The sequence below is a fragment of the Tauraco erythrolophus genome, chromosome 5 (assembly GCF_009769465.1).
Source record: "Tauraco erythrolophus isolate bTauEry1 chromosome 5, bTauEry1.pri, whole genome shotgun sequence".
In the NCBI taxonomy this organism is placed as follows: Eukaryota; Metazoa; Chordata; class Aves; order Musophagiformes; family Musophagidae; genus Tauraco; species Tauraco erythrolophus.
In genome coordinates this window covers 70,748,129-70,764,361 of record NC_141469.1, presented here as the reverse complement: position 1 = coordinate 70,764,361, position 16,233 = coordinate 70,748,129, and the positions used below count along the sequence as shown (strand labels likewise).

The following is a 16,233-nucleotide window of genomic DNA, read 5'->3' as shown; positions in this document are numbered from 1 at the left end:
AATGAAAATATAATGTGATTAAATTACTTCTTTTAAAAGTTGCATGGCAAGAAGGGAAGTAGGAAGAATCCTTTTCTAAAACTATTGCCCTAAAGAGTAATATAATGGAACTGTACATGCTAAACCTTGTGGTCAAATGTAGTTATTTCATTGCATCAGCATAGGATGAAATTACGATTTCCCTTATTTGCTTTTTTCCCCCAATATCTAAATATGTTTTGTTCTTTATATAGTGTAATGTTATCTCTAACTCTGTGGACTTCTAATGCTTGGTAAAAATACAGCATCTTGGTGTCATTTATTGTGATTTTCTTTCAGGTCTTTTGATGTATTCTGTTTCTAAGCTATCTAATAATAATTCATCATTTTAAAAGTACCATGTACAATATATAAATAGGGTACCCCATGTACCATAGGGTATTGTATTTATATAATGTCTGCTTATATAGTTAGAAAATACTTTTTACTTTGCACAATTAAAATAAAAAGCAAGTTAATTCTTAATTATGTACAAGTCAAGATTTCTGCAGTGTTTTACCAAATTTGAAAACCAGTCGGCAAGGTGGCTTTCCCCTTTGTAGCAGAGAATGGATGGATGATGGTTAGTCCTGTAGGGTTTTTAGTAATTCTGTTGAAAATTCATCTGGTCACCATTTGTCACTTGGTTAACCCTGTCCATCTGATTTCTCTACCTGTCAGTACTTCTCATAGATTCCTTGCTGTGATAAAGAGTACATGCAATAACATAATGGTTTTATATCAGAAAAATGTATTCAGCAAGCGTGCTTCGCTTGCTGAATAAGACAGTACAATGTAAGCTTTGAATGGAGCCACTCATAAAATGACCAGCCTTTCCCAGATGGCCAGTGCATTTCCTGGTAAGGCAAATCACCCCGTAAATATAACAAAGCATTTTTTACAGAGGCAATGATATCCAGCTTTAATTTACGGTGACTGCTGAGTCAAGAGTTAGAAATATTGAAGTTGAGCCAGTCCTACTCTGTAGGAACCGTGCTTTATCATCCAAGCTGGTAGGTGGCCTTTGTTAAATTAGTACCCAGACATAGCCCTTCTTCTAGCAGGAGAGCATTCTTGTTGCAAAAGCTATTGCTGTAATCACCACTGCCAGGGCCCCTGGTGGCAGTCCCATGGGGAGAGAAGCCCTTGTGCATGGCAGAGTAATCAGCCTCAGGGTCCTGCTGGAATGGAAAGGGACCTGTGGCCCTTCCCAAATGCAGTTTCACTGCTGGCAGAGGATATGTATAAATGTAGGCTAGATCTTTTTTTTGGGCCCTGTAGCAACACAGTTAAGAATAATGTCTGAACCCTGTCTAGAAAGAAAACTTCCCTCTGATCTCTTCTGGAACGGTTGTGACATTGTATGCTAGGCAGAGAAGGGGCGGGTTCAGGCAGAAGGAGTCCGTGGGTCTGTGGCAGGTAGGAGCAGGACAGGAAAGCCTGCACAGATACACTGTGCGCGTGAGTAACTGAGGAGCTCTGTTATCCATTCTGGCTGACACCTTCACTGAATGCCAAGTCCTCTTCTTCACATATATCAAGCATTAATTTGTCCTGGTGCGGAAACTGTAAATCTAAATATTTATTTATTTATTTATTTTAAAAAAGAGGTATCCCGAAAGTATATTAAAATTGTTAACATTCTTATTACAAACTTTTGGTATGGACTGAAGTGATTTCAGCTTGCAACTTCTGTTTTCGTATCCCTTGCTTCTAGTGAGCAGTTTCTAGCCTGACTACCAAATAGTGGTAGGGCTCTGGTTTGCGTTGTGGTGGTCAAACACACCATAAACTCTAGAAGTCTTAAATGTTTTCCAAAAAGCACTGTGCCTTTTCTGTTGTGATGCAGTCATGATCATGTGCTTTATTTTGGAGTTCTGCCTCCTCTCCTTCTTCACTACCTCTCCAAAAAAGAAGAGAAAATAATTAGAACAAGAGCTACACGTCCCAGACCTTTTGCTTGGTTGAAGCTCTCAGGAGTGTTCACATTTGGGATATATGGATCACTGTTTTACTGAAAAACTAATCTGAGAGTAATACTTCACCTATTACATGTTCAGTTCTCAACCACTCATCTCACAGAATGACCCTCCATTGAGATGTCCCTTTGGGCTTCTGTGAGCTTATGTATGCATGGCCTGAAAGGTCTCTTAAGCCATTGCAGCTGTAATGCTCTGGCTTTTTACACTCTTCCAAATATGCAAAATTAAAAGATAGGTAAAACTTCTGACATCTGCACAGGGATTGCCTTCATGGATATAAAGAGTTTGTTTAGTTCCAGTTTCAACTCACTTCAAAAAGTTAAGGTTGGGTTCATTTGTTGATGAAGTAATGTAAAATAAAAGTTTATTACTGTTTTCCAACACAACTGCATATCTCTATTTTGAACCCATTGTTGAATTCCTCTGATAGCCAAATCTGGATCTGTATTTTGAACTGGGCAAGATAAATCTTATGTTTGGGCTGCCAGAAGTTCATACAGCGGTGTTGGACAATCGTACTGTAATATTCCTATTGGCTCCAAGTACACGGAGTATGCTATTATATAGATGCTGATACATGGACTTTTATGCACAAGTAAATTGATCAGCGCCTAGCGAGAAATTGTTCTTGTGCTAGCAGTAACAGAGATAGCATTAGTTCAGTTAAGTGCTTTTGTTCGTGGGGAATTGTGCATTGTTACTTTTGCCAATTCCATGTTATTCATGGCTTTTAAAATGGCATCTGGTTCTATTCAGACATTTTAAGATCAAGCTATTTACTGCACATTCATACATTCATGTAATTCATTATTTACAAGAACAATATTTCTTGCTTCCTCCTCTTCTTTCTCAATTTATATCCGCAACCTTTTTTTTATTTTTTTTTAAGCAGGCATGATCTCTAAGAGCAGGTCCCTGCAGAGTACCTCTAAGAGCGTGTCCATACAGTACCTGTGTAGCATGTACTTAGTTCATACAAATGAAAACAAGAATGTGCTTACGATACCCAGAAAATAATTGTTGCTTAATGGTTTTTACTATCTCTACAAGTGGTAGGAAGCACTGACGTGAAAGGGAAGGCTCTTTTCTGTTACTTTTCTTTTGTGCCTTAGACCAATGCTGAGCAGAGGTAACTGAAGGTGTGGGATGCTCACAGTGTCAGCCACTTCCACCTTCCCTGGTAAATCTCTCCCATGTCCTCCAAAGGAGGGTTAAGAGCCATGGGTGGCATCAGTTAGCTACTCTGTTCAGGACACCATCTCGTGCTCTAGCTCTGCCATGCTGTGCCATGTGCCTTGGTATTTTTTCTCTTCTGTCACTTTTCATGACTGGCTTTTTTGACACCATTTAACAGTAGTGGTGCTATTTCCCGCTTTAACTGCTTTTTCTCTTCATTTATTTACACTTGAGATTGGCATCAGATACGGCCAGATGGAGACTTGGCTCTCTGCTAGAAAGTTCAATTTTCCTTTTCCTCAGACTGCGTTTAGCTGTCTGTTCAGTCATGTCACTGAGCATCTAAGTTTAGCTGGTACATTTAATGTGTGTAATTCACTCTGATTTAAAAAAAAAAATAATGCCTTTAACAGTACCTTCTGTCAGCCTTCTTAACAGGTGCAGATGTCATCTTCTAGTCTGTTACCAATGCTGAAAGCAAATAGAATCATAGAATCATAGAATGGTTAGAATTGGAAGGGACCTTAAAGATCATCTAGTTCCAACCCCCCTGCCATGGGCAGAGAAATCCTTCACTACACCAGGTTGCCCAAAGCCTCATCCAACCTGGCCTTGAACACTGCCAGGGATGGCGCAGCCACAACTTCTCTGGGCAACCTGTTCCAGTGCCTCACCACCATCAATGTAAAAAATTTCTTCCTTATATCTAATCTAAATCTCCCCTCTTTCAGTTTGAATCCATTACCCCTTGTCCTATCACTATACGACCTTGTAAAAAGTCCCTCTCCAGCTTTCCTGTAGGCCCCCTTTAGGTACTGGAAAGCTGCTATAAGGTCACCCCGGAGCCTTCTCTTCTCCAGGCTGAATAGCCCCAACTCTCTCAGCCTGTCTTCATAGCAGAGGTGCTCCAGCCCTCTGATCATCTTCATGGCCCTCCTCTGGAATCACTCCAGTAGCTCCATGTCCTTCTTGTGTTGGGGACTCCAGAGCTGAACACAGTATTCCAGGTGGGGTCTCACGAGAGCTGAGTAGAGGGGCAGAATCACTTCCCTCGACCTGCTGGCCACACTTGTTTTGATACAGCCCAGGATACAATTTGCTTTCTGGGCTGCCAGTGCACATTGCTGGCTCATGTTGAGCTTCTCATCCACCAGCACTCCCAAGTCCTTTTCCTCAGGGCTGCTCTCAATCCATTCTCCGCCCAGCCTGTACTTGTGCTTGGGATTGCCCCGACCCACGTGCAGGACCTTGCACTTGGCCTTGTTGAACTTCATGAGGTTCTCACAGGCCCACCTCTGCAGCCTGTCAAGGTCCCTCTGGAAGGCATCCCTTCCCTCCAGTGTGTCCACAACACCACACAACTTGGTGTCATCTGCAAAGTTGCTGAGGGTGCAGTCAATCCCACTGTCCATGTCTCCAACAAAGGTGTTAAATAGCACTGGTCCCAGTACTGACCCCTGAGGAACACCACTTGTCACAGGCCTCCACGTGGACATTGAACCATTGACCACAACTCTTTGAGTGCGACCATCCAGCCAATTCCTTATCCACTGAGTCGTCCATCCATCAAAACCGTGTCTTTCCAGTTTAGAGACAAGGATGTCATGTGGGACAGTATCAAATGCTTTGGATAAGTCCAGGTAGATGATGTCAGTTGCTCTTCCCCTATCCATCAATGCTGTAACCTTATCATAGAAGGCCACCAAATTAGTCAGGCAGGATTTGCCCTTAGTGAAGCCATGTTGGCTGTCACCAATTACCTCCTTATTTTCTATGTGCCTTAGCATAGTCGCCAGGAGGATCTGCTCCATGATCTTGCTGGGCACAGAGGTGAGACTGACTGATCTGTAGTTCTCTGGGTCTTCTTTTTTCCCCGTTTTAAAGATGGGGGCTATGTTTCCCCTTTTCCAGTCATTGGGAACTTCACCAGATTGCCATGACTTCTGAACTATGATGGATAGTGGCTTAGCAACTTCATCCGCCAGTTCCCTCAGGACCCGTGGATGCACCTCATCCGGTCCCATGGACTTGTCCACCTTCAGGTTCTTTAGATGGTCTCGAACCTGATCTTCTCCTACAGTGGGCGGTTCTTCATTCTCCCAGTCCCTGCCTTTGCCTTCTGTGACTTGGGCTGTGCTGCCGGAGCTCTTGCCAGTGAAGACTGAGGCAAAGAAGTCGTTGAGAACCTCAGCCTTCTCCATATCCCAGGTAGCCAGGTCCCCTGTTTCCTTCTGGAGAGGGCCTACATTTTCCCTAGATCTCTTTTTATCACTGACATATCTATAAAGTTTTTCTTGTTGCCCTTGATGTCCCTGGCCAGATTTAACTCTATCAGGGCTTTAGCTTTCCTAACCTGATCTCTGGTTGCTCGGACAATCACTCTGTATTCTTCCCAGGCTACCTGTCCTTGCTTCCACCCCCTATATGCCTTCTTTTTGTGTCCGAGTTGGTCTAGGAGTTCCTTGTTCATCCATGCAGGCCTCCTGGTGTTCCTACCTGACTTTCTCTTTGTCGGGATGCACTGCTCCTGAGCTTGCAGGAGGTGATCCTTGAATATTAACCAGCTTTCTTGTGCCCCTCTTCCCTCCAGGGTCTTGTCCCATTGTACTCTAGCGAGGAGATCCTTGAAGAGGCCAAAGTCTGCTCTCCTGAAAGCCAGGGTAGTGAGCCTGCTATGCACCCTCCTTGCTTCCCTAAGTATCTTGAATTCTACCATTTCATGATCACTGCAGCCAAGGCTGTCCTTGAGCATCCCATTCCCCACCAGCCCTTCATTGTTGGTGAGAACAAGGTCCAGCGTAGCACCTCTCCTCGTTGGTTCCTCTACCACTTGGAGAAGGAAGTTATCATCCATGCATTCCAGGAACCTCCTGGATTGCCTGTGCGTTGCTGTGTTGTCCTTCCAACAGATATCAGGATGGTTGAAGTCCCCTATGCGGACCAGGGCTCGTGAACATGAGGCAGCTCCTATCTGTCTGTAGAGGGCCTCATCCACTCAGTCCTCCTGGTCCAAGTGGTCTATAGCAGACCCCTACTACTACGTCCCCTGTCCCTGCTCTCCCTTTAATCCTAACCCATAAGCTCTCAGTTGGGACCTCATTCGTCCCCAGGTGCAGCTCCATGCACTCTAGCTGGTCCTTGACATAGAGGGCAACTCCTCCTCCTCTTCTCCCCTGCCTATTCTTCCTGAAGAGCCTGTACCCTTCTATTCTGACACTCCATTCATAGGATTCATCCTACCACGTCTCCGTGATGCCAATAAGATCATATCCCAACAGGATATGATAGGAGAGATATATATATATATACATATATATATAAATAGGAGCCTTACTGTGAATAAAACCTCATGAACAAGGCCTGTGTAATAATAGCTTTAGTGCAATTTTAAAGGAGGTTTAGAGGGGAGCAAATGGATTCTTGATCAGGGGTTTCTTCTTTAATTTTCTCTGAAGGCCTCTGCCTGAAACTCTGTATTGGATTGTCTTATTTGAAAGGAACAAAGCTGCCTTTAGATGTATACTTTTTGAGCTTTTACAAAAATTCAAGTGGGTTATATGGGTACACATCTTCTTGAAAAAGTGTGTATTTTTCCAACTGCAGTTAACTCCTTGTATGGATGGTCCAGAGGAACCTTCTCCCCTGTAGCAAGCAGCACCTGCTTCCTCCCATTCCTCGACCCTTCTCTACCTTCCCAGCAAGGTCCTGTCCTGGACAAATTACAGCCTGCCTAAGGACATTGGAGAAGGAAGGGGTGTGTATGTGTAGTTGTTCCCTATAGTGCAGAAGTATGATATAAGAAATGCAGAGGCCCCTCTGACACACTTTAATCAGTTTTTCTTCATTCTCTATTTAAGAATTCTGGAACAAACCCATTAATAAGTAATATGAAATAGCAAGATGTTTTCTATACAGAATTTATGTTTCTGTAGAAATAGAAATATATTTCCCCTAGTGATGGGGAAATATAATTTAATTTTCCAGTTTATTAGCTCAAATCCCTCTGAGGCTTGTCATGAACTCTTTATGTATTTGTGACGGCCACTGTGAAATTTGGCCATGCTTGCATTGCATGGTTTTGCAGTCATACCTGTACTGGGCCGGGACTGAAGGACTCTGGCATCACATTGCTGCCAAAATCCCCAGTGTAGGTCTGATGTCCTGATGACAGAGACCTGATCTTGGTTTGACTCGTGTCATTTGGGCTTTCGCTGCTGTACCAGCAGAGAACTGCTTCTGAGGTGCACCTACCCCCCGGATTTGTGGGCAGTGAGATGTGGCGGCAGGGTCTCTGCTGCACAAGCAAGGCTTGGAGGCGGTCTTGGCTGAGCTTTTAGGGACAGATACTGTGTAAAACAAATTAATACAAATCAGCCTGAACTTCGCTACCAACAGCGTGTGGGAGTATCTGCCAGAGTTCCTACTGAATTATTCATTCCTCTTTAAAGGTTACAAACTTTGTGTGCCTTCATCCAACAGACTGATTGATTTTAAAACCTAGATTTGCATGGGAACTGGGATTAGAATCACTGACGTTTATTTTACAATAAGCACATAGCTTGTTAACAGTCTGATTCGGTGCAGTTTTGCTACAGAGCCTTTTGTGCTTCAGCCGTATCTATTATGGAGAGGGCATCACGCCCTAATAATGTGTAGGGTTTGACTAAGTGTCTTATGGCACTCCAAGGAAAAAAGAAGCAAGGCTAGCAAGCAACAACTCCTTGATACCTCTGTGCAGTATGTATGTAGACCTTTCCATGCTGTTTACTTTTATTCTTTTTCTCAGTACCACGTAGAGAACAGTCCAAGAAGTATTTGAAGTGTTGTAGACAGGAAAGAAATGGTACTTAAACAGCATGTTATGGCTACTTGCAACCTCTAAAGTCTCCCCATTAATCTGTAATCTTTCTGCGGGGTTTTTGTCTCTCTGAATCCATTCCCTTCCTTCTTGTTTAGAAAGCTGGTACATCTAGGTTAGCAAGCAGGGAGGTTATTATTCATATTAGTAAAACTTAGAAAGCAAAAAACACTCCTTCTCTTGTTATGAGCATCAAAAATGTACATTGTACAGCAGGTTTGTCCAGATGCCCAGCTCTTACAGAGCAGATTCTTATTGCAGTTACATGATAGAATTTTTAACATCTCCTCTGATGCTTTTAGATTTTTTTTTTCCTTCTTTTTGGTGAGATTCAATCTGGCCTGTATTATGCAAGAATAAAAGTTTGAAATTATGAAGCATTTTATGTGTGCTAGATTGTCTTGAGCTGAAAATGGATACTTTCTTGTTGAAAGCGTATCTTCAAAGCTAAATTAATTGGTTTGTGCAGGCCATGCTCTGTTATACCAGAGGGAATTAGACAGGGCTAAGGCAAATCTGATTGTTTATTTAGAGAGCTGTATACAAAGATGGTATAAAAGCAACTAGTCCACAGGCCACAGATCTGCTTCCTTATAACTCTCATCAGCCTGCTCTTTGAAAACTCTGCACTCTTCTCCCAATCCCAAGCATCTTGCCACAGAAGTTGCAGTAAAATATCTCTTTTCCTCCTTTGTGCCCTGCAGTAGCTCAGAAGAGGCAGGAGGTAAGGCTGGGCAAAACAAGCACAAAAGGTGCAGGCTTTCATCTCCGAACCAGGCTGCTTGGGAAGCACTGGAACGAGATCCCACAACTGTTCCCTAGCTCCAGCCCTGTGTGTTTGAAATGTTGGTGCCTCCCTAGGCTGAGGGGCGATGGGTGACTGCCCATGGCTGAGAGAAGAAAAGACAAAGCCTCGGGTGCCTTGATACAGAGGGGTGGTATCTTGCAGTGAAAGATTTGCTGAAGACTTTCTCTCAGGCAGGAGCGTTTATAAGGCAGAAATCTCTACTTACAGGAAGGAGCTATCATCCTTTGGTATTACAAAGTCAGTTGCAGGATCCTGCTTTTCCAGAGGCTGACGTACTTTACTGCAAGCTTTTCTGTCATCATCTGAAGTGCTGCTGCTGGCCGTGCTTGGATTCACATATGTGCTGACATAGTGAATTATTCAAATCAGAAAGTTCCAAGTTACCTGTTTTCCTCTTGAACAAAAGTTAGGAACTAAGCTGTATTTTACTAACCTCAGCTTGCTTCTTCAGAGACATGTGTGCCACTGCAGAGGGGACTGTATAAAGGCCTGTGTGCAAATTAGGACATATGTGATGGGTTTAATAGCTGCAAAGTGCTATGTACAAGGACATCGCATGGAGCCGAATTTCATCTGCATGCTGTGCTAACAAAATTACTGTTTCTTAAACTTACTGTGAAATGTGACTGGCATTCCTGGGTAATTTCTTCTGTTTTTCCTTTGATGTATGTTTACAAGGTCCCACTGAAGAACACTGAGCAGCTCTTTATATAGGTCTCTCTTATCTTTAAAAATGAAATTCCTTGACTTTCAAGAACATTTTTCTAAGGGTAAAGACCGTACATTCCATACTGTTTGTGCTAGTTGCTTCCAGATGCTCTAGCTTACGCCTCCTCTTTTCTAACAAATGTTTTCCCTTTACTCTCAGTGGTGAAAGGAATGTTTCTCCCTTTTCATGCATTGTCTTTGGCTAAAAGGCAAAAAGGAAACTTATCATTAGCATATGGTGGAAAAAAATTACTGCATGCATCCCTCAGGCACTGCTCGTTAGAAGAATATACAGAAATGGCTCAAGTGTGGGTAATGTAATTGGTGTGTAACTAACTACTCCCTGAATATGTACTTTCCCCTTGCAGTACAAAAAGTGAGAAGTATTTGCCTTGTTTAGAGGATGTAAGGATATGGAGTTCAAGAAAACAAGCTTTGAAACAAAGGGACATGCTCACAGCACCAAGTGCAGAGGAATTAAATGTTACTCGTTAGCCAGTGACAGGAAATACGCTACCCACAGCCATCAGCACAGCAGAAAGAAGGGTTGTTAAGAGCATAGGCATCCCTAATGAAAGCTAAATACATATTAGGGCTAATATGTGTGTCTTATACTGGGCTTCATAGTCAGAGCAGTTTTAATTGCTGAGCTCCAGGATATTTTGAACAGACTAAAATAAAATACAAGTTTTTCAGTTAAAAACATATATTGAAACCAATAAATGTCTGATACGCAGCCAGCAAATGCTTGTAAAAATACTTCACCAGGAAAAATAGCGCTGCATCCAGGTCTTGGAAAGAACAGCTTATAGAGTCTTTTTGTTTCAAAATTCATTCATTCATTTATGAATAACCTTGGGGTCCAAGATCATAATTGCAGTCTTGTCTAAAGACCCCTGGGCCTCCTTCACAAACAAAGCAGGAATTTGGATACTGTTCCTGTGCTCTAGTTGTAATTTGGACCAGCCACTTTAGGGCTGACCTTTTAAAGACATCAGTTTGCTGTGTGACTCTCCTCAGAACATCTCAGAACAAACATCTAAGTAATGAGACACCTAAACTTAATGAACTTTTGTGAAAATTTGACATTTTACAGCTCCTTATCCCCTTGAGCCATGGGAGAAGAGACTTACAGTTCTATGTAAATCACTATTGCATTTGTCCTGAGTGAAAAATGGGACCTCTGTGTGTATATACTGCTTTATTAGAACAATCTAAGGTCTTTGCAGAAGCATTAAGTCTCCAGGTTTGGTCTCTTTGGCCCACATGTCCCAATCATTCAAAACCAGTTCTTCATCTGAGCTTCCTTTCTAAGGGCACTTTTAAAGCCTCTGACTGAAAACTGTGTATGAATGAATAGGAGACTTCCCTGTCTTGAAATGGCCCCATCAAAAGCATTTTATCTTAACTTCCCGACTTCACTGAGGAGATTTAGTTAATTGTACTAAACCCTTGTCATCTATCCTTGCCATCTCTCTATCTTAGCCTGTGTTTATATGTTCCCACAGTACTGCCCCTATCATTGGCTTCTCAGTTGAATAAAAATCCGCAATTTAAAAAAAGTCCATCACTTACGAGAAAACATTTTACAATTTCTCTCATGCAAGAGGCAATTTGTGAACACTTTGATTCGGGAAGGCCAAAGAGGTAATTACATTGATGGCGGCTTAGATGGCATACATGCCAAAGAGTAAGAACAATCCCTTCTTGTACTTGGAATTGTGGATCTGTTACTGAGATGGTTCTTTGAAGTTGTAGCAGTGATAAGAACTCTTCAAAATAGAAATCTATAGATCAAGGATGTAATAAATGCATATGTTGGCATTTAGGTCCTAACTGATTAGTCCTGTCTAACTTGGTTTCTTATGTGCTTTGTGTTCACTTTTAGGCACCAAAGGAAGAAACAAAGGGGAATTTACAAATCTTCAAGGTGTAGCTGCATCTACAAATGGAAAAATACTAATAGCAGACAGTAACAACCAGTGTGTGCAGGTATGAGGATGTGCCACTTCCAGTATTTTTCTTTGTCTCCCCACCCCTACACATCTGCCTTCTTTGTACTCCAGGAAAGACACATTTTGTAGAATTCAAGCAAATGTAGAAAATACGGAGGAAGCTCAACTTGTTTCTCATCCATTATCATCCCATCTTCTTGACCTGCAGCTATCTTTTTCAGAGCTACACTATATCTAGTATGTATATCAGAGTTTATTTCCCTTCCTTATGATGTTTGGCAATGAAACAATGAAGAAAACAAGTAGTGCAATAATCTGTAAAAAGTGCCTTTTTGTAAATATCATTTTACATTATGTATTTATCACTCTGTGATTCCAAATATAAATCTAGGGCAAGGTGCCACAAATACTATTTCTAGAGCAAATACAAATACAAAAATAAACATGTAGATGTCATTTTCAAATGGCTTTAAGTCTACTTAACTGATTTTTGTCTGATGTGATTAAATCTTTTCTGTGGTAGCAGCCCTGACACCCATGATTTGTTGGCTTGTGTGACCTGTGTGAAAATCAAGCTGTGTTTTTTCTTTTGCTTGTCATGTATCTTTTTCACCATTAACAATTTGTCATCACTCTTCAGGCTGCCCATGTGGTAGCAATGAACAAGGCAGCAGTGTGTGGCTTGTTCTTCAGTATGTGAGAACCAGCAAGCCACATGCAGTAAGTACTTGTTTCCCAGCCTTTTCAAAGAGACAGAGTCAAATATTCATCAGCACCCTCACACTTTGTAATTTGCAGTCACTTCAGAGGAACTTCAGTGTCTAATTACCTGGCTTGGGGACACAACCAGTGGACTGAATTTTGCATGGCTAAAGCATCCCTCAGGAAATGGCCTAATACTTATTCCAAAGTCAAATAATTAAATTTTGAAATTCTCTTCTAGCTTCTATTCCTGTCTTTTCTACAGACTTAGTGTTTGACTGTGGCTGAGTCACTCAGTGCCTCAGTTTCCTCATTTCTAATATGAGAATAATAACACTTTATTCCAGCTGAGAGGGACATTGTGAAGCTTAATTCACTAATGTTCGTAAAGTACTTTGGAATCACTGAAGAAACAGTGCAATGTAAGTGCAGAGAACTTCTGTGTTTTGAAATTAGGATCCAGGTGGAAACTGTGTCTTAAATTAGACATATCACTTTCAAATATGGACCATGTGAAGGTGCTTTACGTTTCTAACTCACTTCCTGGCTATAGTGTTCATTAGTGACTTGTTAAAATCTAAGCTCCAAGAGATAGATAATGTTATTATGCAGACTTAATTTTAAAATGGATGTTTTCTGTTACAGATATTTTCCAATGATGGTCAGTTCAAAAGCCGTTTTGGCATACGAGGAAGGTCTCCCGGCCAGTTGCAGCGGCCAACAGGAGTGGCTGTGCATCCCAGTGATGATATCATTATTGCAGATTATGATAACAAATGGGTTAGCATATTCTCATCAGATGGAAAATTTAAGGTACAAGTTACCATATGAACTCTCCTGAGCTTTCTCTGTCTTACAAAAGAATGCAAAAAGTAATGTGGTGTTTTTTTTTTTTTGTCAAGAAACTACATAGTTTGGTTGTAACGTTAGTCCAAATTCCATTGTTGTGATGTGGAAACCCATAACACAGCTATGTTGAATAATTCATAGGAAGAGGTCACAGATATGATACTAATGTTATACCAAATAGAGATGATATGGTCCATTTTACAGTCCTACATACTAAGTGCTTGGATACCTTTCTGTAACTTATAGTTGAGGATAGCTAATGTAATCAAGCCTAGTTAGACTAGCACAACAACCTTCATATCATTTGTATTCTGATTACACAGAAAGGTGTGTGCATATCTGTATATGCACACAGACAGACATAAAAACTTCTAAGGAGGACATGTGGCTCTTCAGTGACATATGGAAGAGAAAAATAAGGTAGCAGACCGATGATGACTTCCTCTGTTTACTCCGTATGTATCAGCAAGTCAAGCATATAATTCATATGATCCTGTCGGTAATAAACGCAAGGAAGGGCAACCCGGGATGTTGTTTCAGTGCTACAGCATAGACAGGAGTGTTTTGGGTGGGGTGATGTGCACCGTAAAAATTGAAAGGCGGTAGTAATGTCTTAGGTTTCAGAAATCAGAAGTTGTGAGAAAAGTGCACCTCTCATTTTCATAGCAATTCTGATCCCTTTAATAGGACTAAAATAAAAAGGCGGCTACTACACTACGCTGATGGTTGCCAACCTGCAATTTTTACTTTGCTTGGGTTCAGGTGCAATTCCAGAGAGAATTAAAAGTAGCCTCCATTTGGCGCTGCTCTCTGAATGCATGTTACTGAGTCTGGCGTGCTAGAAATAGCCACCTATAGCAGAGGCTGGCTGTAGGCAATGTTCCATCAGATAATGGACCTGCAGGCAAATGTCTACCATAGTTGCTTTAGTTCTAGAGTCCTGCATTGGAGAGAAATTGCCTTTTTGGCTAATTTTCTAGCAGTCTAATGACCAAAATGCCTAGGTCCTGAGCTGCTCATGTTGTGTACCAAGAAATGTATTTCCTTTGAGTAGTCTTTGCAAAGTGACGAATGCTATGGCAAATAGGCAGTTGTGCTTGCATAGTCCTCAGTGACCTCCATCTAGGAAACAGACGTGTATGCTTTTAAAAGTGTCCAGATCCTGTGTAGACTTGAAGCTAAAATAAAACAATACTAATAAGTAATGCTAGCATTAGAAAAAAAAACATGAATTACTTGCATTTGCAGAATATGTTATTTTCCTTGTCAAGTAGTTTTGAAAATGTCCAGCTACACAGGAAAACCTTGGTTTTGGCTGAAGTCTGTGAATGAAATGAAGACGTGAAAACAAAACCAAAGAAAGATGTAATTTAGTTAAGAATCCAAATACTCTGAGTAACCTAAGTGTGTTTTAAATAATTATTAACATCTTTAATGTGAACTGGCTTGATCTGGACACAGAGCATGGACGGCTCATTTTCCTTCCTTTTCAAGATGTGCTGTAAATCCAGCACTTTGCATTGTGCCAGCTCTGGAAGAAGCTGCCTTGGCTCTGGAGGAGCCAGGACCCTATGTGCTATACACTACCAGCAGAGAGACAGATATTGAAAAAAAAGAATTATTAAGGTAGTTCCTCTGATGTGGAGCCTAGTTTTGGTTTTAGTCAAGGTTTTTGTTGGATTGCAAGAGCTATGTGAAGTTGGCAATGTTTGCATGGTTAATACAAGTTAATACACCAGACATCATAGTTCTTGGGAGTAGACTGATTAAATGAGAAATCAAACATCAGTAATATAAAATACTATTTTTAGATTGAATGCAACAGGCTATATTTATGAGAGAAAAACATATGAATGTTTGTAGAAGCATTTTATATATGGAGGGCAGGCATAATCATACAGTTAAAGCACAGGATATGGATATAACAGGTCTAGCCTGTGGGAGTCTGGGCAAAGCCTTGTAATTTTGTGTGTGTTGGCGATGATAATTCTTACAGGGGCTTTGTCAGATTAAATTGGGCAACGCTTGCTAAGATGCACAAAGAGATAGATAAGGGGATAATGGTGTTTCCCTTCAAAGGACTTGTGCCTGCAAGTCATTGTATATGATCTCTGATGCAGGTGGTCTGCTAGTTGTTAACTCGGCATTATCAGAGAGCTGTTTTGAACTTAATCTATTTTTGTTGTTATCCCCTTCTTTCTGTATTTACTTACACTTACTCTTCCTTACTGACACTTTAATAGTCATGTGAGCCAGAAGGCACATTTCCCCTGGAGCTGGGCCTAGGCATCTCCCAGATGACAGCACTGGGCTGACTCACCCGAGCAACCTCCACTGCCAGGCAGAAAAGTGTCACCTTCCTCAGTTGCTGGTAGCAACAGAGACAACTCTGTTTTCTCAAGGCTGTAAAACTTGCATAATGCAGAGGTGGACAAACCCTAATCTAAGGTTACATCAAAACATGAGTCCTTTCAAATGAAAGGCTTCATCTTCATCTTCAGCCTATCCTGCTTCTGAGCCAGTGGTGGTGGTCAAACCTGGTGAAGGAACTGGAGAACAGGGCCAAGATGATGATTCTGGGTCCTCTGAGGAGAGAATTACTTTCATTCTAGTCTTGACGGGTTGCATCTAAGACAGCTTGCTGTCAGCCAAACAGGGCTCCAAGTCAAGATCAAGTTTAGATGAGTGAGAAAAGATTAAAGGAAACATTTTATCTGTCAGACTTTTTTTTTTTCTCTTGTCTCATTAGAAGTATTGAGAAGGTAGCTGCTTGAAGCTGGTTGCATGTTCAGATAGGAACAGTTGTGTGGAGTGTTAGTAAGAGGTCACAGTTGAATTAGGACAGTCACATGAATGATAAATCCATTTATTGTGCGACACTGCAATGTGTGACAAAGCTGCATCTCCATACTAGGGAAGCTCTCAAATAGGAAAGGAAGGTATGTTGAAAGTCTGTAAATTAATTCCTGACAATTGCAAACCTTTCAGACAGCAACAAGATGATGAACTACTTAGGATATGGTTTAAATGGGGGATTAGGGACGGTTGGACTGGATGATCTCTTAAGTCTTTTCCAACCTAGAAATCTATGAAATCTATGAAGATTGGTGGAGTTAAACTTAAAGCCCTAACACATCTACTTCTATAGTGGAAAAGTCTTTATAAATTTTTATATAG

At 41.3% G+C, this 16,233-nt stretch overlaps 1 protein-coding gene across 5 annotated transcripts in view; it reads left to right on the top strand.

The window, feature by feature from the left end:
* The window catches only part of TRIM2 (tripartite motif containing 2), a 75,275-nt gene that overhangs the window by 48,024 nt on the left and 11,018 nt on the right, over window positions 1–16,233 (top strand). For all 5 annotated transcript variants that reach the window (XM_086611473.1, XM_086611474.1, XM_086611477.1 and 2 more), the window contains 2 exons: window positions 11,439–11,542; window positions 12,853–13,020. In XM_086611473.1, the coding sequence (XP_086467599.1) occupies window positions 11,439–11,542; window positions 12,853–13,020 (272 nt within the window). The remainder of the gene's footprint in view (window positions 1–11,438; window positions 11,543–12,852; window positions 13,021–16,233) is intronic.